This window comes from Pipra filicauda, unplaced genomic scaffold (genome assembly GCF_003945595.2).
Source record: "Pipra filicauda isolate LSUMZ 115617 unplaced genomic scaffold, ASM394559v2 scaffold470_size491443_pilon, whole genome shotgun sequence".
NCBI lineage: Eukaryota > Metazoa > Chordata > Aves > Passeriformes > Pipridae > Pipra > Pipra filicauda.
In genome coordinates, this window is record NW_024104610.1 from 157,001 (window position 1) to 183,120 (window position 26,120).

Genomic DNA, 26,120 nt, shown 5'->3' on the forward strand with positions numbered 1-26,120 from the left:
GGGAAAGGATATAGAAAGCAAAGTAATTTTTGCTGTCTGTGTAAAACTTGTCTTTTTAAGCACTGCTCTCTATGAAGTCGATAAATTTATCTTCCTGAGCTAACAGACCTCCTGCTGTTTAATGCTGTGTTTGGATCTTGTTGGCTTTTTGTTTTAAATGAGCCTGCTGAAGGACTTGGCCAGATGAAAGCCAGGCAGGCAAGAGAGGAGGCTGCCTGTGGGCCGTGGGCAGGGCTGGGGTGGAGGGCTGCCCACAGCCCCCTGGCTCCAGAAATGGGCAGTGGGTGGGTGAGGGAAGAGGAGAAATTCTTTGGCGATTCAAAAACTCACATTTGTTTATGAGGAGAAAGGAACTACCCTGCGTGGAGCTTTGTAATTTATTCACATGTTTATTTTAATCATGAATTTTGGAAGCTGTTCAAGAGATCAGAGTCTTAGAATAGGTCCCATAGAAAATGGATTAGAGAGTGGATAACAGAGTTCCAGATGTGTGATGTACTTACTCAGTGCACAGCTAAATTCAGTTATGACCTGGGTAGTAGGTCCTTGCTCAAACTGTGTGTGTTAATACCTTAAAAAAAAAAAGAGAGGTTAGTGCCTGTGCATGTGTGTGCGCACACATGTAACAAACTTTTTTCATAGAATACCAGCCTAAATTTATTCCTCCTGACTTTGGTGATTTATAGAACTAATTGCAACTGAGAAGTCAATTGCTGACGGATGAAATTTGTAGTAGTGCAGCTGTGTTTGGAGAGGAAAAAGGTTTCTTAGCACTTCTGAGGAGGAATTGCATTTCTTCATAAATGAGAGAATCCTTTTTTGTGGGACTACATCAAGATACAATTCAGTGAAAAAACCTTTAAATTACTTTCTGGCAAAGCCATTATTTGTAACGTGATTTGTGTGAGGCTCTTACATTTGGCATTGTGTGGACTCTGTAGCTTTGGCCCAGTGAAATGCCTGTGCCTTCATTGCTGGTGCTGTTCTGTGCCTCTCCCATGGGCAAGGGAGCACTGCATGTTATTGAGGGGAGCAGAGAGGAAACCAGCGCTGATGCCACTGCGTTGTCCCCGCAGTGACTTTGATGCTCTGAACGAAGAGGACGTTGTCAAGAACAACCAGCTGGCGTTCGATGTTGCCGAGCAGGAGTTTGGGATCCCCCCCGTGACCACAGGGAAGGAGGTGGGGTCGGCCGGGGAGCCCGACAAGCTCAGCATGGTCATGTACCTCTCCAAGTTTTACGAGCTGTTCCGGGGCACACCTCTGCAGGCCGTAGGTAAGCCAGACCCAGGCTGCTCCTAATTCTTGCAGGTTTGGGAAGCGGGAGCACTTCATCCAGGCTGCAGGCAAGCCCTGCTCTTGAGCCAAGAGTCCTTTCCCAGCGGAGCCATTCTGGCACGTGAGCGTGCCTGCTTCTGTCTGCAATAGTCACCCTGGGCTTATGACAGGAAAGGGGAAAACCTTGATTGAAGACCAAGGTTTTGTGGGTCCTTGGTGGTTTCAGAGAATAGGAGCAGCTGGATAACTGCTGCTTGACATCATGAAGTTCATGTATCAGGCTGTTAGTGTGACTCCCTGGTAAGGATGACTGCCCACAGCACGTTCACACCCGTGTGTTTCTCTTTCTTTTTTAGAAAGTCCCCCTACATTGTACATATTTACTTTTATTTGCCTGTGTTTCTTATATATGATTGCTACTAGCACTCAACTGGAAAGTTTTGGCTTAATCAAAATAATTTAAAAATAAATCTAAATAAATAATGTTTTTTGAACAGATGCTGGTGAGAAGCAAAATGGGGAAAATAACGATCTTGGTTCAGAAAAATCATCAAGCTCCATCTCTAATAATTATTTAAATTTAACTTTACCAAGAAAACGAGTACCAAAGGTAAGTTGTGAAGGAAGACTTGCCCTATAAATTATCCTTTGTTGAAAAGATGAAAGTAAGCTGTCAGGCTCAGAAATAAGGGGTTTATATATATACTAGTATTAAAAGACCTGTAAATTGAGATTTTTTTGAGTAAGATTTCACAGTATTCAAAACGCACTTGCACACTCAGTCATTATGATGTTTGTAAGGATAAAACTGAAGCCTTGTCAGTGTGAAATGGCTGAAGCATTAATAATGGTCCCAGTTAAGCATTCTCCGTAAATGCAAAATTTTGAATCTCAGTGAGAGTTTGGATGTACTTGGGGAGAATTCGTATCCATTGTTAACACCAATGTTCATTGCTGGTAAAAGTGAGAGGAGGAGGAGGATGTTTTATTTGGTGTGTTTGAGTTGCTGTTTTCAACTTGAAGTATTTGAGATCTCAGCTCCCTTATGCCTATTGACATATGTTTTATTTTTGGAGAATTTTCAAAAGTTGCTTTTAGGAGGTTTTGTGCAATGCTAGATACAAAGTTGTTGGTTGGGGGTTTTCTTGTTTTGTTTAGGGGCTTTGGGTTTATTGGGTTTTTTTGAGATGGGAAAGTCTGGAATTCTCCTAGGCTGTTTCTACCTTTAAGAAAAATAGTACTGTAGCTCTGTATTCCTGAATATACGACCATTCTGTTATATATCAGTTCAAATAATCACTGGTATACTAGGTTGGGAGGGAGTGCTGTTTTTTAACAAAAGCAGTGATTTAAACACTTTGTGGATGCTGTTTCAAGGTTCTGAAGTGAAACTTTCAACTCTTTCAGAAGTCACCTGCAACAGTGGGCAGGTTGACTAGTGTGGCTCTGAGATAATGATCTCTTAGTCATACCTGTGTACTTTTTTCTCTTGGTCACGTATTAAGAAAAATTTATTGGCATGCCCTGTTATGTCCCTGTATTATAAGAAACATCCATGCCCATACATGCTATGATTAAAGACTCCAGAGCCTTGAAGGATTATGGAGACCTGAGTTAATACTCTCTGAAAGGGGACTGCGTGCAGTGAGAGAATTGTCTGTGTCTTTGAATGGATTATAGCTTCAGAAGTTTTATGATTTAATTTTAGGGGAGTCCTAATAAAATTAGTTAGTAATAAACAGTTTCACCTTCTGCCTCTTCCTTAGCTCAGTTGTCTTCTTAAAGGAGACCTTAAGGGACTTGCTTTTACAGCCAAGCCTATCTTCATTTTAACTTCAGCTTAAGTGGGAGTGTCTGCACAGCCCAGCTCAGAGGCAGCAGTGCCTCAAGTCCAGCTGGTCTAGAGGAGCAGCACAAGGTAGAGAACAGCATGGACTCCTCCACCAAAAGGAAGTTAACTTCATTTTTCCGAAACACAGCTTAATGCAAAACTGTTCCAGGTTTTGAGTTTCCTGGGCTAGCTAAAAACCTTGTGTTGACTACAATGATTCTCAAGTTCTTTCTCTGGTTGTTCTTGTTTGTGGATTTTTTGTTTTGGGGGTCTTTGGTTTTTGGGGTTTTTTTGTTTGTTTGTTTTGGTGGGGTTTTTTTATTTGGTTGGGTTTTTTAAGCAAACCTCCTTAATGCTTAACTGTATTGCTTAATTTATACCCGTTGATAGACCCTTAAGTTTTGCCTGGGAAAGTATGCATTTCCTACTTCTTTTGGAATTCAGTGTCCTAGTAAAAGTTCAGGTGTACATGTATGTACTGCATTCCTCAGTATTTAAATACATTGCTTTTTAAATTTCTTGCTCTCACCTTGTAGAAATGTGATTTCTGTTTTTTTCACCTGGAGAATTACTCCGGAATTTCCAGATATTTCCTAGACTGACTTTTGTCTTGAATATTTTCTCTTCATAAACACATTTTCAAAACCTGTGGATGCACAATTTCCTGGTAGCGTCGTACATCCCTGTTAGGAAATAATTTTTCCCTGTCACCCACATACACACAAAACCAAGTGACATGTTTCCCAGATAACCAAGCAGTGAGAAACCAAACAGGCAAAATAACCTTTGCTTTTTCTTGTGGATGACTTGTTTGGAAGGAAAACCTCTTTCATGACCACAATGTTGTTGTTTTTCCATGAGTTATTTGCAGAAATAAATAGACTTTCAGCAGTGGGGAGAGCTTTCCATTACTAAGCCATGCAGCCTCTGACTAACCTCCCATCATGAAATAAGCCTTCTGTCATAGCAGAGCTGCAGTTTTTGGCTGCACATGAAAGCATGAGGTGATTTGCTTGACGGGCCCCTCTGGTTTCCCACTACAGGGGCTTGTTAACAATGAGAAGTGGAAGTGATATTTCCCAAATCAGCCTGGGGAGCAAGGCTGACAAGACATTTTGTAGGAGGTTTTGCAGCTCTGTCACAGTTAGGGTGTGAAACTAAGCAGGATGGGTTAGGGTACTTGGGTTAGGACAGAGACTTGAGTGTCAGAACTATCTGAAACTACCTGGGAAATAAAGCTCCTTGGAAAGCAACTTCTTGAGTCAAGAGTTTGACTGTGGCTTCAGTTTTATGGTTCTTTCCCCTGAAAAAGGTGGTGCTGAACATTATCCATTAGATATATATAGTATATGTTCTATCCAGGCTGTAGGAGAGCACAATGTTGCTTACTAAACTTTCCACAGCATCTAGTTTGTCCTTTTATTTGGCTGGAAGTGGGTTTCTTATCTGGGTGCAGTCTGTGGGAGACCAGGAAGTGGAGCCTGGAGCTGGTGTAGCTGTTCTGGCAGCCTGTGCTGAGCTGGATCATGTTTTCCATTCTCCTCCGAGTGTCAGCCGGGCTGGAGAGGAACTGAGATTTCCTGTGCTCCAGACTAATAAACGAATGAAGGTGTTTACACAATACAGAGCACAGTCCTTTTGGAGTCTTGCTCGGCAATTAAATCGCTTTGTCTTTCACTTCTTTGTAAATATGTTAATGTGAGTCCTTTGTGTAAGATTTTTGAAAGACAGGATCTTGTTTGCTCCATTCACTCAGGCAAATTCTGCTTTTATGTGGTACAGGCTATTATGCAGAATACATTATGCTATTCTGTTGTTCAGCCTTTTGTGAACCGATGACTATAGGTAGCATAAAGCTGGGTTGCTGAGAGCTGGTGCCTGAAAGACAGTGTACCAAAGCACACAAAGTAATCAAAATACTGTCATCTGATTCTCTTGGTGTTTGCCCAGAAGTTGTTTGGGATTACTTCTAGTCACTGCATAATGATTTATTACAAACAGTGTATATGTAAAGAGAAAGGTTGTGTTTTTTGATCTTGCTCTCTTTATTCCTTTTCAGTTTTTTTTAAGTTGATTGAGTAATCACTAAGTTACAGTGTGGGCAAATGCAAATAAGTGGAATATAATTTATTGTTCCTAAAGTATAACTTTTTGTACCAAATCTTTGAGACTCAATTTAACAAGAAGCAATACAAATTTCTAAGCATTGGCTATTTTTCAAGTTCAACCGGACTGAGTATGAAGTATTATTGATTTGTGTGATCTCCAATTGAGTAAAATAATTAAATATGCATGTAGCTCAAGCACAGAATAGTCAGTTTGGTTGCTTAAGTACTGTAATGTTCAGCCGTAGTTAGGGAGGTGAACCTTACGAGGGACACAGACCTTTAAGGCAGACAGCAATTGCTCCAAAAAGAAAATAAGACTGTGCTATGAATACATGATCTGCATGCAGATAGTTGTGTTAAGAGAGATGTGGGGGCTATAGTGAAAAAGTGAGGGGTTCCTGGATTTTGTTACTTATCTGGAAACCAGTGTAGTCTAGAGAAAAATTCCCAGAATAACTGATGCTGTAGTACCTTTTTCGTCAAGGATGCGTAAGTGCTTTTTGAATTATAAACTATTCAGTACTGAAAAGGGGAAAAGGTAAACACCAGAGTTATGGAGCCTGTGTTCAACAAAGTGTTCAGGCATGTATTCTCCCCCACTGGAGTCCAATGAGAGCTCCCAGTGAGGGGTTGTGGGACAGCTTTTACATACCTGATACCTGCCATGAAGGGCCCACCAGGCTGCTGGGTGAGGAGCGATCCCCCAAAGGCTGGCACTGCTCACCCGTGTGTGCCTGGTTTAACAGGGGCCAGGCCTCCCCTGCCTGGTTATGAAACTTGTTATCCTGGGAGGAACTGCTGGGGTAAACTTGGTAACTCCTGCAGTAATCCATGGAACTTGTTTTGGCTTTACCCTTTCAGGTTGAAGGAAAAACGGAAGAAAACGAGACTAACAAGAGACGTCGGAAAGGTCTCCTTGGTGTCTTCGAGGAGGTTGGTGTTCAGTGGGGTCCGTTCATATCCCAGCTCCTTGATGAGCACCAGAGCTGAGGAAGCAGCAGGAGTTGAGGGGGCCAGGGCCAGGTCTTCTCAAGTTTGGCAGGAACAGAAAGCCTCTCCCCTAAAACCTTGAATTTACTGTGGTGGGCACTAAATCATTTGATAGGGAGGAGAGCATTAACTAAATTGCACTAGTTTTCATTCTGACACAAGGACACGTGAGATATTGGGGTTTTTTCCTTTTCCTAACTCAGTTATTTAGACAAATTTTTGTTTCAGGAGTTTGCATTGCAGCTTGGTTTCTAGCCCCTCTCTGATTAGTTACCTTTCTGACTGTTTTATCAATAGCAGCACTGATTAATGTTCCCTTTTACCGTACTCTGGGACCAAAGAAAATATTTTTTGGTGACTTTTACATACTAAACAGTGTCATTTTTAGTATACTGTAGACTCTATTTCCTTTTACTCTTTGCTGATAAGGATATTATCTCTTTCTCTCTCTTCATGAGTGTTGTAAGAAACCCAAGAAAAACATAGTTTTTTGTTTTCTTGCAGACTTCGAGCTTTTCAAGCCAAGGGACAAATGCTGGGAAAGCACAGAGTGATGGCAGAGAAGGAATGAACCAGAACAAAGTTAAATCAATGGCAACTCAGCTGTTGGCAAAGTTTGAAGAGAGTACTTCAAATACCATTTTGCGGAGACAGGTAGGTCATAGATGAACATGAAAGTAATCTCTGAAATTAAACCACAGTCCCTCCTTGTGAAGGTGATGCAGATTTCCAAGGAGAAAAAAAATGGATCTGTTACGTGTTTGAAGTGGGTTGCCTTTTTTAATACTTTATGCAAATGAAAAGTATTTCTCTCAATACTTGGAGAACAAGTATGACTAATACAGATTGACTAATGCATATTAATATAATGGATCTGTTATATTGAAAAGTGCAGTGAAATTGCAATGTCCAGAAACCTCATGTAAGTCAGCCTGTAGGACTTGTGTTGTTTGGAAGTCTAAGCTGGCTGCAAATGGTATTGGAGGTGACTTTTTTCCTATATCCTATGAATAAAGGACACTACATATCCAGTGGTGTCTTTCTTTGTGGAAAATTTAGGAAGTGTAAGAAGGGAACCTAATCTTTTGCAACATGTGTCTGGCTGCTGTTTCCATTCCTGAAGTAGGCAAAATGAAATGTATTTGTGCATTCCACAGCATTTTCATGGTTTGTTTTTAGTGTGACTATTGGTGTTTTAGAAATAATCCTGTGCTGCCGAGGTAGGGATGAGAGGCTCAAAACCACACTTTAGCCAGAAATGGTCTAAATCAGCTGAGTTTGGATCTGTCACCTGAAAGATCTGAAAGAAAGGGTAAGCAAGGTGTTGAGATTCTGACAAGGATGGCCTCTTAATTCTCTGTGCTTGGATCCATTTGCTTATTTAAATATTTAAGTTCTCCAGTAGTGTAGGCTCTAGAGATGTCCAGTGACTTTCTCAGTCTGTGAACCACTGTTGTTTGCACTCTACCTGACTACTTGGCAATACCCTGAGCTTTCTGTGTATGTGGCCAGAGATGTGCTTGGCCATGGTGAAGGAAGCCTCGATGTGTTGCTTTTAATAATGAACTGTCCTAAAGAACACTGAATGTGCTCAATTTTAAGTATATCTTTGATGGTAGAAGAAATGGGTGGGTGACAAAAATCTGCAAAATGTGTTGTTAAGCTCTGTAGTAAAGTGCCTTTTAAAGCAACTTTTATTTCTTTCTGCCTCAAAAGGTCTTTGAATCCTATTTACTGTCTTCCTTTTTTTTTCTCTTCACTCTGTCTTTACAACTTTAAAAATGCTTTACAAGGAGGTAATAGATAGACCAGCCCTGCTTGCTTCTGACCCTCCTGCTAATCCTCGCTTTGCTAAACCTGTGGATCCAAGTCTTCTTCCACCTCAACCAAAAAGGCAGGTAGGAACTCATATGGGTAACACCTGACAAACACACCATTTGTCTTGCTGCTGGTAACTCAGTGTTGTTGTGTAACTACAAGATATTCAAAACAGTATTTGTCTGTAGTCTGCATAGTTAACAGATATATTTAGCTGAGAACTGTGAAAACCACATGAAAAGTTTTAAGGCTATTTTACACCTGCTTGACCAGATGAGAAAACTATTTGAAAGTGTGGAAACCACCCTAAAAACATAAGTGTTGATTTCTGTGTTACCACATTTAGACTTCAAATTGTATAAATATAATTACATAGCTACATTTAACGTGTGAGAAGACTACAGCAGTACCTGAAAATTTTTCTGTGCGTGTACTCAATGCTTTGGGCTGTTGTAATGATAAGGCAAAGCGAGTGTTCCAGCCTGAGGAACCTGGCAAAAATGTCTAAGATGAAAGCTTGAGCCTTGAAAAGCTGATATCGATGGCCAAGTTTTTTATTCCTTTAAGTGGAGTTTGTGATAAGAACTTCTGCTGGAAGCTCTTCTGCAGCATCATATCCATGGGGCAAATTTTTGAAGACATAGTCTAAATTTTTCTTTTACTACTTTCAGTGAAAGCAAACTCATCTCAAAGAGAATTGATGCTCACTTTACATTAGAGTTTTAAATTGAAGTCAACACCCTGTAGTGGTATTCCAAGAGTAGTGAAATGAGATCTGTATTGCATGTGGAAATCCACAGATCAGGAGCTACTTTATATGAAAATTCAAATTTAGAGACCTGTTCTGAACTCCTCAGAAAATGACTCAATTCTGAAATACATTATAGCTTGACTTGAGCCAGACTAGATTTAGAACTATGGCAAGAACTACTGTTGGTATTCTTATAAGCTTAGTCTCAGGCAGATGTGATGCTACAAAAACCAACCCAATACCTTTGCTATAAACCCTAGAAAGAGATGTAGTTTTATCTTCTGCACTGGTGCTGTCTGGGTTATTCACAAAAACTAACACCAACCTGGAGAAGGATATCCTACATAAAATATGTGGGACTGATTTATTTTGGTGCATGTGCACAAGCATCAGAGCTGCAGTAGATAGTGTGCAAAAAGTGATGTGAGAACACTTTATTTCTAGTTCTGTGCATGCCTGTGCTGTGCTTTCAGAAGCATCCTAAAAAGCTGCATATACTGCATGGTGATGCAGAAAGCAGATTTTTTTTCACTTCAAGTGTTTCCCAGTTTCAGGTGGTAGCTAGGAGTGAACACGAGGTCAGGGAACCCAAACAGTCTTTCAGTGGTTCTGATCATATGGCCAGGAGAGCAAAGACTGTACAAAAACCAGATACCCAGCCCAGTCTGTCAGAAACCTCTGAAAATCTCGCATCTGCCTGTTCTGCTGCATTTGTACTTTCTGGAGTGCTTGAGCGTCTTCAGCACCTGGAGGAAAAAATGAAACAGGTGAAAAGCAACTTCTTTTCCTTTCTGTCTCTTAACTGCATTTGATAACCTGTATACTGTGTTTTTGCTGGCTATGCTGGCTTTTTTTCTGTTGACTTTAGCTTATATTAAGGCAAAGCTTATATTTCTACAAACTCGCTATATTCTGTTGATATATGTGGCATTAACTGAAATCTCTCTTTCTTTTCTTGACTTTCCTTCCCTGTCTGTCACTGCAGAAAAGAGCTCAGACTATAGCAAATAGGGAATTCCATAAAAAGAATATTAAAGAGAAAGCAGCACATCTTGCCTCAATGTTTGGATACATGGAGTTTCCAAAGGTGAATATTAAAAGTTTTGCACCTGAAGAAATGCTGAGCTAGAAGACTTGTAAGAATTCATGGATGGAAAAAGTTGCAATGGTTTTGGTTTTAACTTTCTTTCCATTTTGTGTGAATCTGAAAAGTAATGTGGATTCCACTGAAACTTGTAAAAAAGCATTGTTTAAATATTATTGCATAATTTAACTGAGGTAAAATACAATCTAAATCATAAAGCTAGTCAGAATACTTTAGCAGGAGAGAAATGTGTTAAAATAACCTATGTCTTATGCTTAAGCACACACTGGTAGCTCAATTTCTAATCAGTTGGTGAGCAGTAGTGCTTAATTAGTGCACTCTGGCTTTTCCTGTGTTTCCTTATGCTTTCTCCCAGCTCTACCTTGCCTTACATCCCACTGTGAATACTTTGATAAAAAAGTTGAGTACAATAATATTGTTTACCGTGAAGGTGCCATGATGGTTTCCATGGGTCCTCACTGTGCAGAAATAGAAGAACAGAACTATAGTTGTTATCTTTATAGTTTCTTTGATGCATGACTGTGAACTTAACAGTTGCTAATGTCACTGTCTCTTGGATAACTCTCCTGTTTCTGCTTTACACAGAATAAGCTACCTACTAAAGGCTTACCCCATTCTCAGCCCCCAACTCCCTCTTGCCCTCCACCTCATCATTCAGCTGCTGCTGCTGCTTCATCATCTGTCAGTTCAGCTTCCTCTGCTGTTCCTTCTCGACAGGTACTCTATTAACAGATTTTTCCTGTTAAATCCAAACTTGTGCTAAAGCTGCTTGGATGGAAGGTGCTGCCAGCAAATCTGTTCTCTAGGTTGTAATTCACATTTAAATCAAACTTTACTTCATTTACTGTTGTTAATTCTGCATGTTTAAGAGAAATGTCATCATCAGAAATAGTTCAGGTAAAAGCTGAAGAACAAAGCAAATAGTTAACGTTTTTTTGCTTCAATCCTGAAAATTTTGCATTGCTGCTTATTTTAAATGATCTGTAGTTGGACAGTACCACAGACCATGCTGGAGAAAGATCTTTGCATGGTAAAGCGAACTGGATGCTGTGGGGTTGGTTAATTGTTCTTGGCTGGTATTTGTGTTTCTTTTCGTAAGAATATCTGTCTGGTCTCTAGTGGAGAACCTGCACGGTAATGGTTATTTTAACTAGAGGCCATGCCTTAGGATTGTATGAGCACTTACAAATACAAGCGTTTTATTGTTGTTTGTTTAATTATTTGTACTTTAAACTTGCTTCTGCATGTTCATTGTTAAAATACAGTTCTTTGAAACAGCAAAGGAAACGTGCATACTCTGAATGGAAGAGATCCTCAGTTCTTTCTACTTATGCTTGATGTGAATGGGCTGTGGAAGTTAACATGACAGTGGCTTCTAACAAACTTTGTTTTAGAAGGATTTTGACTGAATGAAGTTTGACCTTTTTCAGCTTTTCAGGGCAGGTAAAGGCCCAGGTTTCCTTTCCATCAGCCACTTACTATGTAGCAGCAGTCTGGGAGCACTGTAGTATTGAGTAGGGTTGGTGTGGAAATAAAGGTGGAGACATCAAGTTTCCAGAAGTATTGAAGGTGACTGCTGTGACCAGTGCAGGTGCTGCTGGAGCTGGGGCTCTGCTGCCTGCCACATGACACAAGTGCTCTTCAGCAAAATCGGGTGCCACCTCCGTTTGCTGTGAGGAGGAGCAAAGCTGCCTCCTCTGCCAGCTTTTGCTGCATTTAAGTAGCTACACTTTTATGAAATAAGTATTCATAAGTATCATGAGTATTACCCAACTTCAGGTAAGCCACAGCTGAAGGTATTTTCCTATCTGGTGGGTGTCTGGCAGGATCATTTAGTGGAATTGCTCTAGATCTTTTTAGGTTATTTTTACACCTTGTTGTTGATGCTGGTTGGAAATCAGGCTCACAGCCTCAGCAGTAACTGAGCAGGTAGATACTGAGCTGACTTGGAGTTTGCAAAGGGCACATTCCTCGGCTGAGATAGAGCTGTGTTGAAATGACTGCCTGGCTCTCATTCCCCAGGGAAATACAGGCCAGACAGCCCTTCAAGGACACTGCAAGCTCAGCAGGTGACTTACAGCAATAATCTCTAATTCCCTTCAGCTTCAAAATAATTCCTTTGCCTGGATTTACCTCTTACTTTTTATGACCTAAGTGGTATAGCACGTGATGGGTTTTAAGCTAAGTAATGGTTTCCAAAATAGAGGTCTGATGCTTGTTGGATTTGGAGAGCTATTGTGACTCTGCAAAAAGACAAAAAACCCCACCAAATAACCTCCCTCCAAACAACAAATAAACAAAATAAAAACCAACCAACCAAAAATCCAAACAAACAAACCAAACCCAAGCTATCTGAAAAACCTGAAAAAAATATGAGAGCTAGGCTCTTAATCATGTGGAAACTCTGTGACAATAATTGGGATTTTAATGTAGTTTCTTGGAGAACATTTGGCCTGAGCAATCCTTTTTGGATGTTTTAAAAACTGCATTTTGTTTGAAGTACACTCACAGCCTTTGATGAGTTTGCCATTGCATTTAAATGGTGTAGCAAGAGTTCGCTGTGACTTGATTTCACTCGGGCTGAGTTTACTCCAATTGAAAAATGCCCTCTCTAGGGGTACTAGCAGAAGGCAGCACAGCTGAAGCAAGAAAATCTAGTTTTGTCACTAGCACAGTAAATATATATGTTCATCTCACTGGTAAATATTTGACTGGTTAAGTAGGATTACATTTATTCTTTGGCAGATCTACATGCATGAACATCTTGATGCCTGCATATGCAGCTCCATAGGTTGTGCAGGCCCAAGTCCTCATCTGCACTGTGTGCATCTCTCATGTGTAAATATGGTGCATTTTGGATGGCATATTGGAGAATTTTAAAATAGCAGGTCTGATAATGATCAGCTAAACATTTTCCTCCTCCCGTTTGAGGCAGATGTTTGAGGCAGCTAAACATTTTCCTCCTCCGTTGAGGCAATGGGAAACTGATCCAAAGGAACCCCAAGTCAGGATGGATTGCCCCCTAGGTAAACCCCTGTGACTTTTATTACCAGGTGCCAGTGAGTACAAGTGATATTGTTGATGCTCTCCTTGCCACAAGGCTGACTAAGAGGTTACAGGGAAGGGGAGGTTGCCTGCCCTCTGTGCCCACCTTCAGCACAGTAAGGGACGATAAACAGTCACCATGGGAAGAGAGATGTAGGTCAGGCTTGGGAAATGGGGCTAGGGGACCCTTGAATAGAGAGGAACAGGATGCTGGGGAAGACCTGCAGTCTGCAGCAGGACAAGTTTTGGAGCAGGGGATGCCAATGTGCCACCCTGCTGCAGCCTTGACTTCATAACAAGCCATCTGTCCATGCCCTTCCATGGTCACATGGTTTTGTTTGTGTTTTATCTGTAAAGATTGCTCACTTTTTAAAACTTTCAGATTTATGAAAATTTTATCACACTCTAAAATATAAACACTGACTAAATGTGAGGTGCTGTATAAATAAAACTGAAAAATATTTCTGATGCACAGCATGCATTTTCAAGTGCTCTGTGTGATGTTTTAACAATATGTTTGGGCTTCTCTGCTGTGAATATGTACCAGTAACTACATGTGTTTGTGTTATCTTGGAGAGGAGGTTATAGGACTCAGAATTTGTATTTCTGGTCTCTGTTCTGAGAGCTATCACTAGGTAAGTCTAGATTTCAGTATGACAAAATGTTTTGGGATTGATAAGTCAAAGGAAGAGCTTGCTTGTGTCGCTCCCAGTGTTTCTGCTTCTTCCCAGCAGAAAAGCAGAAGATAATAGAGGTCTTGAGTTTTGTAAGACTTCATGATACATGGCATATAAATATCAGCACCCTCCCATCCTTTAAATAGTTAGTACCATCATTTTAATTTCAAGGGAGTACTGAGGTTGTTACCAGTCATTGCACCTGCTGCATTTTCATTGGAACACTATTAGTTTGGGTGGCGTAGTTATTGAAAACGGTGGCTACGAAATCATACTGTCTCATTACAGAAACCTATTATTAAGTCTAAGGCCTGAAAGGAACACTTGAAAAGGGGGCTATGGAACCATATTGCTTCTTTGAAGACATACAGTCATTACAACTTAGTAAGAATTAACTTCTGTATGCAAGATGCCAGTAATAATCAAAACTACCTTCTAGCTTTAATCACCTGTCAAAATTCACATAGCTAGAATTATGAATTAGCATATGTTTTATTACAGGCTGGGTTTTGGTCATTCCTGTTCTCTGTTTAAAGCTGGATTGACCTTCAGAAAACTGTTCATCTGAGCTTTGCATGATTGAATCCACACAGTATGATGTAAGAACTATGAAGTTTTTGCAATCAGTAGGCTTTGCTCCCTGCAGAGTTTGTACCAACTACTTTCTTTTAGTGATGTGACTCTAATTACGAGCAGTAAGCAGGGCTTGGGTGTTTCCTACACACAGTAATGTATTACTCAAATGTTGTTTATCTCAGAAGGAAAATGTATGTAGCACGTTATACAAAAAATAAATAAATCACACTCAAAGCAAAATAAGACCCGGAAAATCATTAAGGATATGAAAGAACAAAGGGAAAGCATTGCATTCTTTTGGAGGCAGAGAGCATATTTCCTTTGTTTTATGAAAATACTGCTGAGGCTTACTCCTTGGTTGGCTGTGGCATTCTAAATAGTAGCACAGAGAAGTACAGAAGGCAGCTTTCTCTTTCAGTGTTAATAACCACCCTGATCAACCTGCTGAAAAGCTTTGGCAACGTGTCAGTGACAGGTCAAAAGTTTTAGTAAATCATAAACACTTGGGATTTTTGAGTGTTCTCTGATTGTGGACTGAAATTCACTGTGAATTTAAGAGTGAATTCACTCTTTAAGATTACTTTTCAGCAAAGGATTTAAAGCTGCTGGTATAAACCTGCCTGGATTGTGAGCAGTAGCCTGTTGCATGCAGATAGTGGGCCCCAGCATTACAAAATTGTGTGTGTGTGACTTCACGTACACCAGTAGCCTCAGGGGCAGTAAGGGCATGAGCAAAATACAAACTCCATTATGTGAATCCTGTTTCTAGGGTACCTGAGCAGCATCAGGCAGGCAGAGATCTGTGTGCTGTTGACCAAAGCTAAGCCATGTGAGAGCTGACAGGTTCTCTAAAGGAATGTGTGTAGATTTGGGGTCAGAGCCTCTCCTGCAGCTGGGGTTTATTACACGTACACAATTAGATGGGATGAGGATGTTATTGAAGTTCTTGTCCATAACCAGAGTGAGGTTCAGAGGACACACAGGAGGGGTTGCTTGGTGGTTGTGCTGTTGATGTACAAGGGCAGGAAACATGAGCCTTGCAGGGCAGCACTGCTCTTGCACGTCCTGTCCCTCCCATTCTCATGTTTCTGATGGTGGCAGATGCTCGTGGGGCTGCCCTGGTGGATTCTCATTCTGCCCTGATATGTCTATTTTGTGACTGAGTGGCATTTGAATGGAACACAATAGTTCAGTTGGAAGGGACATACAACAAACATCTCTTGCCTGACCAATTCAGGGCTGACCAAAAGTTAAAGCATGGTTTTAAGGGCATTGTCACTAAATTAAATTGAAATCCCATTTGCTTTTACTTGGAATGTGAATTCACATTAGTTACAAGGACATTTCCTTTTAATAACATTTTTAAAGTGTGTATAAATGTGCAATTTTCTTGTTTTGACTACTTTAATGTTGACATGGTTTTTTTTCAATGGGTGGAGAAGAGAAATCAGCCAACCTGATGAATTTCAAGGTGTAGTTCAAGCTCAAGGATACCTTTCTTAAAATTCAACTACTTGCACTTTAAGCACAGCCTTGTTATTTAACTGATCTTTGAACGCTTTCTTTTACATTTGACCATGTAGGTAAGAAGTTGTACATGGCCTGGAAGTTGCTCAGCATATTCAGAGGTGCAGAATTTGGGGAGGAAAATTTTTTTCTTCCATGATCTTAAACAATAGAAATGAACAGAGTTTTCCTGTAGTAGCAGGTAGCATTTCCTGTATTGGTTTATAATTTGATGTACCACTTAGGACAGCATTATGGTATGTAATTAGCAGTTTACTTTGCAGTTGTTACCCACAAGTTGTGCAGATACTGAATAATATTTAAAAGTTTTTTTATGTTATACAAAACCAAACAGTACAGAATTTTGTCCCTTAAGTGGCCCTTGTCATCTTAACATACATATTTTTTTATCTGCCTGGATATGAAGTTAATTATAAGAGCCCTCTCAAAAGATAAGGGGAGCTGTAAGGGGTTGGAAATGTTCCCTAAAACATTTTTTTAGCAAGAATATTTTTATCCCTCTTAATTTTGGAAAATACACCCACAATACATTTTTAAACTTGATAGAAAATACTTTAAAATTGTTTTAAAGTATTGCAAATACCATTGCATTTATATTTTTCTTCTTTCTTCATGGTAACTTTCTGGTATTTCAAAACCTTCCCATTAGTAGGACTTGGGGTGGTGGCAGTAGACGAATCATTTCACTGAGAAGAGTAGAACTTACTTAAAATTTGGGCTCTGTGGGAGACAAATGGAGCATAAGAGATGAGATCATGGATTCTCAAGGGAGGAACAATGGCCTGACTTCAGAAGCAGAGCACCAAATCCCTGGCCCTACCAGGATGGCCCTTGCTGCATTTGGTACCAGAGAGACTGTGGCATCTTACATTGGCTATAAAGCTAAAATCCGAATCACTACAGAAAATTCAGTTTAGGATAGAAAATATTTCTGTAAATCTATGAAGTCTTCACAGTCTTTTTTTCCAGAAGCAGAGGACTAGAGTACCTGCCTACCTGCTGCCACTCATTGCACACACATCTTTCTTCTTTTCCAGTCCCTGGCCACGTGTTTTGCTGGGGCAGCCTGGACCATGCAGTCAGTTGTCTGTCTACAATGTGTTTGGAGCCACAGCCTAAGGAAGTGCAATCTCCTTGCAGGCATAATTGATAAATTTGGTTAAACAGCCTAACAGTCATGTAATAGTGTGATGAAGCAGATTAAAGGAGATGTCTTCCTTTCATGAGCATAGCTTCTCCAGTTTTCCCTGACATTGAGGCACTGGGGAGAGGGTGAATGGTTGCTCTGTGAGCATCAACAAAACATTTCTGTGTGGGAAATTGGCACATATGTTCTCATAGAATGTTCCCTAAAATGCCATGGTTTGTGTACTGTTACTGTGAAGTTTAATTCCACCCCTCTTCTGAAATATAAGAACAATGTCCCAAGAAACTGAAGTGAACAATAGGGTTGTTTTTTTTTTCAATCTATCAGAATGTCCAGCCCAGATATCCAGGCAGTAGCTCCCAGCTCAGCCTTCTGTGGACACAGCAGGAGGCCTTGTGCTGCAGGAGCAGCCTTTGCTCCCATCAGCTATTTCTCCATCACCTGGAGACTGGGAGAAGTCCATGGGCTGCACAGAGGCCCTTCTGTGGCACCAGCTGGACCACACTGGTCATGCATGAACATGCTTGTGCTCTGCTAGACTTTCCCTCTGCTCTTTCTCCTGCCTCCCTTTATTGATGTTTGCATGTTTTCAAATCATTCTTGTTCTTTTTTCTTTAAGCTCTTTTTCAAAGATAACTGAAGCTCTTCCTTCTATTCTTCATCTTTTCCCCTTTTCTGGTTAGACGACTGTAGGAAAGGTCTCACGTGCAATTGGAGCTGTGGCTGAAGTTCTTGTAAATCTGTATGTGAATGATCACAGACCCAAGCCACAGCTTGAACTGGTAAGACTAAACCCACAAAGAAACAATAACTTGACTGAAGAGGAGTGTTTCCAGAATGCCATCCATAGGCTCTGAAGCACCTTAAGTGTGATGAAAGGTCTTAGTCTAACAACTACTAAGGAATCAAGTGCATATTGGCAAAACATGCTGATGTGTGAATGTGCTGGAAATGTTGCTCACCGTGTCTTCTATTTATATTTTTAGCACTTGACTGTATGAATTAAAACTTCAGGAGGCTTTTATTAAGTGTAATTACTGTAGAATTAGTAACAGAAGACAATTACTAATCAGGGTGGCTTCTAAAGAAAGTTTTGTGCAGTACATGTTTATGCAGTTATTTTTAACACACAAATGCTGAATCACCATGCCTCGTTTTGAAGAGGGCTGTTTTTCAACGCTGACACTGTTCTGTGTTGAATTCAGAAGCGATCTCTGGACAGAGCTACAGGTTCTTGCCCCACTCCTCACTCTCCATCTGCTGCCTCCACTGCTCAGAGCTGTAAGGTATTGGGAAGCAAAGTGACATGTTGTGTTGTGGTGATGACACTTACTTACCAGTCAGCACTAAGCTCAATTGCTTCTGCTTCATTGTGACTATCTATTAACACCGTATTTTTAAAAACACATTTGAGAATGTATATTTTCCCTTTGCATGGTTGCTTGTTTGGAAAGTGCCATTCTCTGAAATGATCCATCACAGCAAAATGGATTGCTAATGGCAGATTTTGGAGTAGGATCATCAACTTTTAAACACAAGACAGTGTGACAATGACAATTGTGACTTGCATTTCGCATTAAAAGGTTGTTCCAGGGCCACTTTTTGCTGGTAAATTAAAGATTAGTTGTGTGGACTGTGTGCTGCTGTCTGAATGTGCCTGGACTGTGCCAAGCCTGTGCCTCCTCCATCCATCCCACATGTGGTATCTCTCCTGTGGCAGCAGGGATGGTGGAAGGGGAGGGAGATGATGATGGAATGTGGTAGATGCAGCATGCTCATCTGCACCGACCTGTAACCAACCATAATACAATAATGCACAGTAACATCCTCATACCTGCCTCTGTTAAGTAAAGGGAAGCCCTTGGTAGCATCTAATCCATTTATAATTTATTTTTCTGTACCTTTTGCATGTATATCCAAGAGAGGGTGAGATTTGTGGCAGTTAGAGAACATTCATTGCCAACCTCATTTCAACAAAAACTTTCAAAATATTTCAAGCTGTTAATATGGATCATGTTTTAAAGTCCAATGTGTTAAAATATGGTCTGTGGTAGGAAACAAATCAGTTTTTTAAAACTAAGCCCCAGCTTGGGCTGTAGTCTCAGGAGGAACATGGCTGAGAGGAGATGTCTGCAGAGATGTGAGTGGTAGTTTGGACACCAGGGTCGAAGACTGTCAGCTTTTCTCCCTGGACCTTAAAGAACAAGATTACATTCTCCTCTAGAGTGTGTGTGAACTAGTCTTCAGGACATCTGTTTTCTTGACTCCACCTGTGTGTCAGTTGTTTCAGGATGGCCAGGTCTGCCTTCCCCTTCTTCCAAGAAGCCTGCACTGAGCCAGGGTGGTGCAGGGTGACAAGTGAGCATCTGGGGGAATGATGCTGCTCTTGTACCTGAGTAATCACAAAATGTTGGTGAAGTCCCAGAGGGAAACTGGATGCAAGTCCAGCACAGAAATCACCCCTTAAAGTCCTTGTGATGCCTGATTTATTAGTTACTGCATAAACCTACAGAATTGCAGCAAACGAGTAGTATAAAAAGCTGACCGACGCTTGTTGTAATTGTGTGTGGAGGGCGCTGTGTAACACTTCAAGCAGCGAACTCAGCTGCCCCCTTAATAAGAATTTATATCTGGGTGTAGTGCCACGGCTTTATGTGCTTTTCTGGTTTTATCTTTTGACAGGGTTCTCTGCGAAAAGAATTTCCTCAGTCTATTGGGGGGAGTGACATTTGCTATTTCTGCAAAAAACGGGTCTATGTGATGGAGCGGCTGAGTGCAGAAGGCCACTTCTTCCACAGGGAGTGCTTCAAGTGTGAAATATGTTCTACAACACTCCGGTTAGGAATTTATGCCTTTGATGTTGAAGAAGGTAATATAGGAGCTATTTAAGAATATTTTGAAATGTCTGAGTATTGATGCTTTTAATGGACCTCGGGAAAAAGATCTGGCCCAGTAAGTCGGTCAGGAGGAGGTCTGCCAAGTATGTTTAGTTTGTGTCCATACTGATCTTTGAGTTTGGGTCCTTGTATTTGCAGTCCTGGTCTTTCAAAAGAATTGAGTTATGATGGACCTGAGCTTTAAATGAAGAAATCCTCAGTGGAAAATGAGTTGAGTGACCAAAATGCACTTTGTCCAATAACAGGTCGGGGTGGGGGGAGGAAAGGGTGATTTTTCTCCAACAATACAGAGTTATTCTTATCTCTCATTTATAACTGGCCATTAAATAATGTGATCTATAAGGATAAGCCATAATAGTGGCAGATTTACATGGATGGAGGGACTATAGGTTATTTCTTTTAAGATGTTATGGCTCAGGAGTTGAAAGCAGTAGGACTGGCCAAGCACAGTGTAATTTATTCCAGGCTGCTGTAGAACAGGACGTTCAGTTCTTGGGCACTCAGTCCCACCTAGAGCCTGGGGTTCAGAGATAGGGAGTTTTTATTTTATTTTTCAGTTTAGAGAGGAATTATTATACTTGGCACTCCCAAATGATTTGAGTAGATCTCAGTATTAACCTGATCTCCTTCTGCGAAAGGGTTAAAGATTCAAGGTCAGATACTCTATCCAGAGTATCTGCAAAGACTTTTTTTAGCTGATTATTTGATTTCTGGGTTTGCTCAATATCTTGTGTTGGTTTGTGACTTTGTATTTATGAGATTTTGGTTTTTTTGCGATTTATTAATCTTATACCTGAGTGGTAGATAAATGACCTTGTATTATTGAACTAATGTGCAAATCTCTGTTCAAGTTTCCCATTCCTTTTGCTGCCCAACCATTCATTTTTTTTTTTATACATGCAACAGTGAGTTTTCAGTCTATATACATATAGGTAACATCATAAAATTTATTTTTCCCTCTTATAGGTAAATTTTACTGTAAACCTCATTTTACACACTGCAAAATCAGTACAAAACACAGAAAGAGAAGAGCAACATTGCCAATCCCAGGAAAGGTGGGTATTGATTCTATTGGTCATGCAGGAAATGTTGAGGCAGTTTTATCTGGAGCAGGGTTCAATACCTGTGTGTGTGTGGGGGGGTGTTTTCTACCTAATGTGCAGAAGTAGTAAAATTGGTGCTAAAATATAAACCTCCTGGTTCTGTGAGTTTGGCATATTTATAATCTGCTTCTTAATGGAATTTAGCTTTTCCTATGCAAGGCAAAGTTAAGATCAATTGGACGTGGAAATATACATAAGGACTTGAAGGCATTAGCAGAATCTCTACTTGCTTTAGAAGTGCATTTAACTTTTTTTTTTTTAATGCTTTATGTAAGGAGGCAGCAGAAGCATGGAAGAAAATGGAACCTAAACCCCCAGAGACCACCACAGAAAGCACTTTGTCTGCTGCTAGCAGTCCAGAGGACAGGTCCCCAGGTATCCTGACTTCCTTCTTTAGGGGCGCGCTAAGCTGGCCCCTGCGGGTGACAAGGGATCTGCTTGACATTCCCAGACGCCTGTCTAACTGGATGCATGGTTTTCTGCACGCTACCAATCTTCATTTCAGGGACAATGCATATAACTATACCTACTTGTACGAACTCTTGAGCCTTGGTGTGCCACTCCTCTGTGCTCTTCTAGAGGTACTTACTCACATGTACCGGGAAGCAGAGCTATCACTTGAAAACGTGCTTGAATGGGTGAAAAGATTCTGTAGGGTTTGAATTCTTCTGCGTGTCTTACTCAGTTGTGCCTTTCAGATTTTCAAAATTAACAGCCTGACTGTTTTCTTCAGGTGGGGGGGTTGGTATTGGAGTTTTGGTTTGGTTTGGTTTTCTTTTTTTTTTTACTTTTCATGCAATTTAATGCATGACTTCAGTGAACGGTGGATTTCTTCCGATATAAATGAGATACACAATCAAAATTTTCAACGTAAAATGTACTGTATATTAGAACATGAAGGACAGTGTCCAGACACATTTCCAGAAAATGGAGACAGATGAAGGATATTTTGTAGATTATTTTTTTCCCCCTGTTTTATTCTGTGATCAGACCATTGGGGAAGATGGTACATTTTGAAACCATTTTTCTCCCTGCCTACCAACACCCCTGCTTCCTTTTTTCTTTTTTTTTTTTTTTTTTTAGACTAAGAAAGAACATGTGTTCTTTCAGATGTTTGGGGAATATTTCTAACAAGTGACTGGGTTTTGAAACCTGAATATGGCGCGTAGCTTTTTTTTTCTTGCTTTCACCTTTGCTCTGGGTTATGAGGTTTATAACTTGCATGAATATGTTTTGAAAAAAACCATGTACATAATTCACATTGCTCCTAGTCATGCCTTTTACGTTGCTTACATGTGATAGATACCCTTTGTTGATAGTGGGTATTATCTGTTCTACTAATTTATTTAAAGTTTTTAAATAAATTTGAAGAGCAAATGTTGGGTGAGTGAAGGCTTGATTGAAATTTCTAAGTTGAAGGAACTGGTAGTGCAATTAGACCTGACTTATTCCTCAGACCGAGGCTTCCTCGTTAGGGGGCCGATATGAGGAATATGAATTTATGGAGCCCTCATCTGTAACTGAAATATCTACTGTTGTGCCTCTGGGTAGGCACTGCTCCCAGTGTCTGTTGGAATTTCTTAAAAACACAAGTTTAGAACAAAAAACGAAAGCCTATAAATGTATTCTAGGATTACATCTTAGCTGGGTGTTTAATTCATTTCAATGTGTACAACCAATGGCAGCCACTAAGTAAATTTCTTTCAGATGTCTCTGAATGAGGTCTACCTTAGACAGAAGGTGTGTGGACAGGTTAAATAATCTATTTAACAGCAAGGACACACTGGCATACCAATTCTGATTATTTTCAACCTAGTTAGCCAGTGAGGTAAGCATATTCCCTGCCTCTCAAATTACTTACATGTTTAAATTTAGGAGTTGACCAAGAAATAGGTAAATACATAAACGTGGCAATATGTGTAGCCTAAAATTAAAATCATCTGTAGTATTTATTTGTAGCCAAAAGAATGTGGCATAAAGAGTAGGAAATACTGTCACATTCAGTTAGTACTGAAGTTGAGGATGACCCTTCCAATGGTCTCAAATGACTGTGTTTCTCATGGGCTGGCAGTTTTGATTTTTCTTTTTTTTTAAATATAATGAGTGGGCAAAGATGGTTTGAATTGTTTTGCCTCTTAGATATTAAAAGGAAATGTGTCTTTTGTTTAAAATAAATTACAAACTGGATTTTTCTTCTAGATAGTTTGACTTTCTTTAAACTATGAGGATAAAGACTTTCACATTTTAGAGTGGTTGTGTATTATTGGAAAAAAATTAAGTATATGCAGAGAACTTGGAAAAGTGCTTGAAGAAAATCGTTTAGATGTATGGTAGCATTCCTTTGAAATAAATTGCCATGAATGCTCAAACATGTATTCAGCCAAACTTTGCTAGAACATTGACTGGACACAGCAATAATTATAGCAACATGGTGGGCATCTGTATATATGTAAAGAAATCTATCTGTACCTTTTTTTATTGCATTTTAAAAACCCCTACTTTGAAACACTGTATTATTTTTAATTGTTTGCTAATGGTAGTAATTGTTTCACCCTAAAAAGGAGAAAATCTGCAGTGCGATTTGTCATGTTACTCCTGCGGCACAGGAAACTGCTAAGTGGTAAAGTTTGAAAATTCGGGTTGCCATCAATTTTAATTTCAGTTTGTCAACAGCAGGAACACTTTTTCCTGACGTTTTTTCCTGCTGTTTACCACAGGAAGTTTTCTGCTTTTTTAGCAGAGTGAGCATAATGGTAAACTTACAGAAAATGGTGATGTACTAAGAAACTTGGAAATCTCTGGCCAATAAACTTAAAGCAAATGAATCTTACTAGTAGACAGTTTAAAAATCAGATTTAAAAAAAAAATAATTAAAATATTCTGTTGGTTTTGTATAGATTTATATAATGGGAAATAAAATCCCTACATTTCCACAGTAGAATTCAGGAACTTGCATAATGCAAATGTTTTCCTGAGGAATCTTAATTACACTGCATATTCCACTGGGATTTTGCAGGTGATTCTATTGGAAGGGTTATTTTATTGTTATCAGTCTAATTGGTAGATTTTTTTTCACTTCTTCATCTTAATATTCTGCTAGTAATATTCATACCTATTTGTCCTCATTCATAATTTAATGAAAAAAGGGCAGTTTCATTGTGGCCAATTCTTCTTTGCACCTATGTAATCTTCCTGATGCTTTCCTCTATAACCAAGTTAAGTTCTGTGTTTTCTTCCCTGCTCTCTTCTCTGTCAATGTCCCTCATTGCTTTTAGTCCGATTCAACATTCCGGTGCTGCACCCGCTCACTGGCTGAAGCCTTTCTGCTCCCAGGTGATTTTTTTTTTTTCCTGCTTGCCAGTTCCAAAATTGTGTGACTAACACTGTCATTTGACAGCATTTTGTGTTTGGTTTTTTTTTTTTAAAAACTTTTGGAGCAAACTGTGTGTGTCTGGTATATTAATGGAGCTTTGGCATGATCATTTAACCTGTTGCTGAATTCATGGTTCTAGAAAAGGCAGTGTCTGCACTCTTTGTAGGGAATGTTTTTCTCTCTGTCTGTGCATGTATGCTTCCCTCTGCCTTTAAGGTAAGTTAGGCAAGTAAATAGCTTCTTGAAAGAACTAGTTAAAGCCTTATTTTTTTCAAAGAATTGAAGGAAAGAGTTAAAATAAGGTCAGGATGGGATTACCCAGCTGATTCTCCTGGCTGGCATGAGCTCAGACGTGGAATGAGCAAGCAGCATCTGAGCACTGTGGTGCTGTCTGAGCACTTCTCTGCTTTCATACTGGAAAAGTATGGTATAAAAAGATTCTGTAAGAAAAAGGAGCCAAAGCAATGCAAATTCCAGTCTTCCACCCCAAGTGACATTGTAGACAGGCGTAATAGCAGTAAGTGTGCATGCAGTTCTCAGGCTGAAATATCACCATGCCAAGTTTATATAACCAAAGTGTTTTGGTTTGAGTTGTTTTATTAACTGATTAACTGGGCCTCGTTTTGGCACTCTGATGGATGGATTTGTCTTGCTGCACTCCCCATGACAGACTTATGTGATTATTTTTATGTAATGAAATACATACGTTTCAGTTTGTGTAATCACAAGTTGACAATCTTGAAGGGGGAAATGAATCCAAACAAGGACCAAGGGCTCAGTCTGACCAGCAAGTGCACAGGGTCTGGCTGATGTGGTAGTAACTCAGCTGTTCCTGCTGAGGATCCCTTTCAAAGGGAAGGGCCTTCAAGAACTGATCTTAGGAGTAATTTTCAGGAGGGGCTGAACATCCTCTGCCATTCTCCCCATTTCGCACGCTTTAGCCAGGAATGTGGAAGGGCCACAGGGTCAGAGCCCTGTGCTCCTTATCCTACTGACCTGTATGTCTGTGTGACTCACCTGATAGTATTTATTTGTGTGGGTATCCTAAAATGACTTGATGGCTCTGACAGTCCCCATGCTGTGCCCACGCAGAAACCTCTCTGTATTTTAAGGGTCACTTCCTGCACGGGTGGCTGGGATGTGACTTCCTATGTATTTCAGGGCTACAGTGTGTTGTTACAAAGCTCAGCATGCTTTAATATGAAGGTTGTGACATAAAGGTCTGCCATTTCAAACCACTTCCTATTGCTGTGTTTTTTACTCTCTGTTGCAGAGTCTTCCTCGCTGTTCCTGCCCAGTGAGGATTCTGTCCTTCTCCCCCTAAACCTTCTGTCTTTATTTTACTTTATAATCTTAACTGAATATTTTTATTAAATAGTTTTTAATTCTGTATTTAAATTTTCACATGGAAACTCTGTATTTTGCACACGGTGAAAATTGTTTTAGCTTTATTTATGATATCTGCTGTAAACAAAAAATAAATGTAGTTCTTTATAAGTCTCCTTGTTTCATCTCTTCCTTATATAAAAATTTCCTGGGTACAGACTTAATAGTGACTTCACGCTGGTTTTGCAAACTCCTCTTCTGGTGGATGCTGTGGTGTTACCCTTCTTGTGGCCTGAGCCACAGGCCAGGGAGTTTCACTGTGGTGGTGTAATTGCATTTGTGTCCCTTTTGAAAGGGATATACGTCAAGGTCCTTGACAAGTTATCCCATCACTGCAGATCCAAGGTGCCTGGTGTTGGGATTTATCCTTCCTGGCAATGATAAGCTGGTGTTGGTGAGCATGGGGGTTGCTTGTGTTGCATACACAAATGGCACTTGTGTCCTCTTCTCTTTGACTTCTGTTACCTTTCTTCATGTTATTATGTTACATATTAACATATATCATAAA

At 40.0% G+C, this 26,120-nt stretch overlaps 1 protein-coding gene and 1 long non-coding RNA gene across 4 annotated transcripts in view; both read left to right on the forward strand.

Annotated features, from left to right (window-relative positions):
• Positions 1–21,899, forward strand: part of MICAL2 (microtubule associated monooxygenase, calponin and LIM domain containing 2) — a 52,047-nt gene extending 30,148 nt beyond the window's left edge. Inside the window, exons 12-24 of one of the 3 annotated variants that reach the window (XM_027714831.2) lie at positions 1,077–1,276; positions 1,776–1,888; positions 6,079–6,150; positions 6,712–6,861; positions 8,001–8,105; positions 9,325–9,543; positions 9,762–9,863; positions 10,467–10,598; positions 17,537–17,635; positions 18,059–18,139; positions 19,536–19,722; positions 20,717–20,805; positions 21,129–21,899. In XM_027714831.2, coding sequence (XP_027570632.2) covers positions 1,077–1,276; positions 1,776–1,888; positions 6,079–6,150; positions 6,712–6,861; positions 8,001–8,105; positions 9,325–9,543; positions 9,762–9,863; positions 10,467–10,598; positions 17,537–17,635; positions 18,059–18,139; positions 19,536–19,722; positions 20,717–20,805; positions 21,129–21,515 — 1,936 coding nt within the window. In that variant the 3' untranslated portion in view covers positions 21,516–21,899. The remainder of the gene's footprint in view (positions 1–1,076; positions 1,277–1,775; positions 1,889–6,078; positions 6,151–6,711; positions 6,862–8,000; positions 8,106–9,324; positions 9,544–9,761; positions 9,864–10,466; positions 10,599–17,536; positions 17,636–18,058; positions 18,140–19,535; positions 19,723–20,716; positions 20,806–21,128) is intronic. The other 2 variants (XM_039386201.1, XM_039386202.1) reach the window with 2 other exon arrangements.
• Positions 21,900–21,925: 26 nt separating this feature from the next.
• Positions 21,926–25,723, forward strand: LOC120324245. The gene is made up of 2 exons (XR_005565409.1): positions 21,926–24,186; positions 25,500–25,723. It is a non-coding gene; the product is annotated as an uncharacterized LOC120324245 (long non-coding RNA).
• Positions 25,724–26,120: the final 397 nt, after the last annotated feature.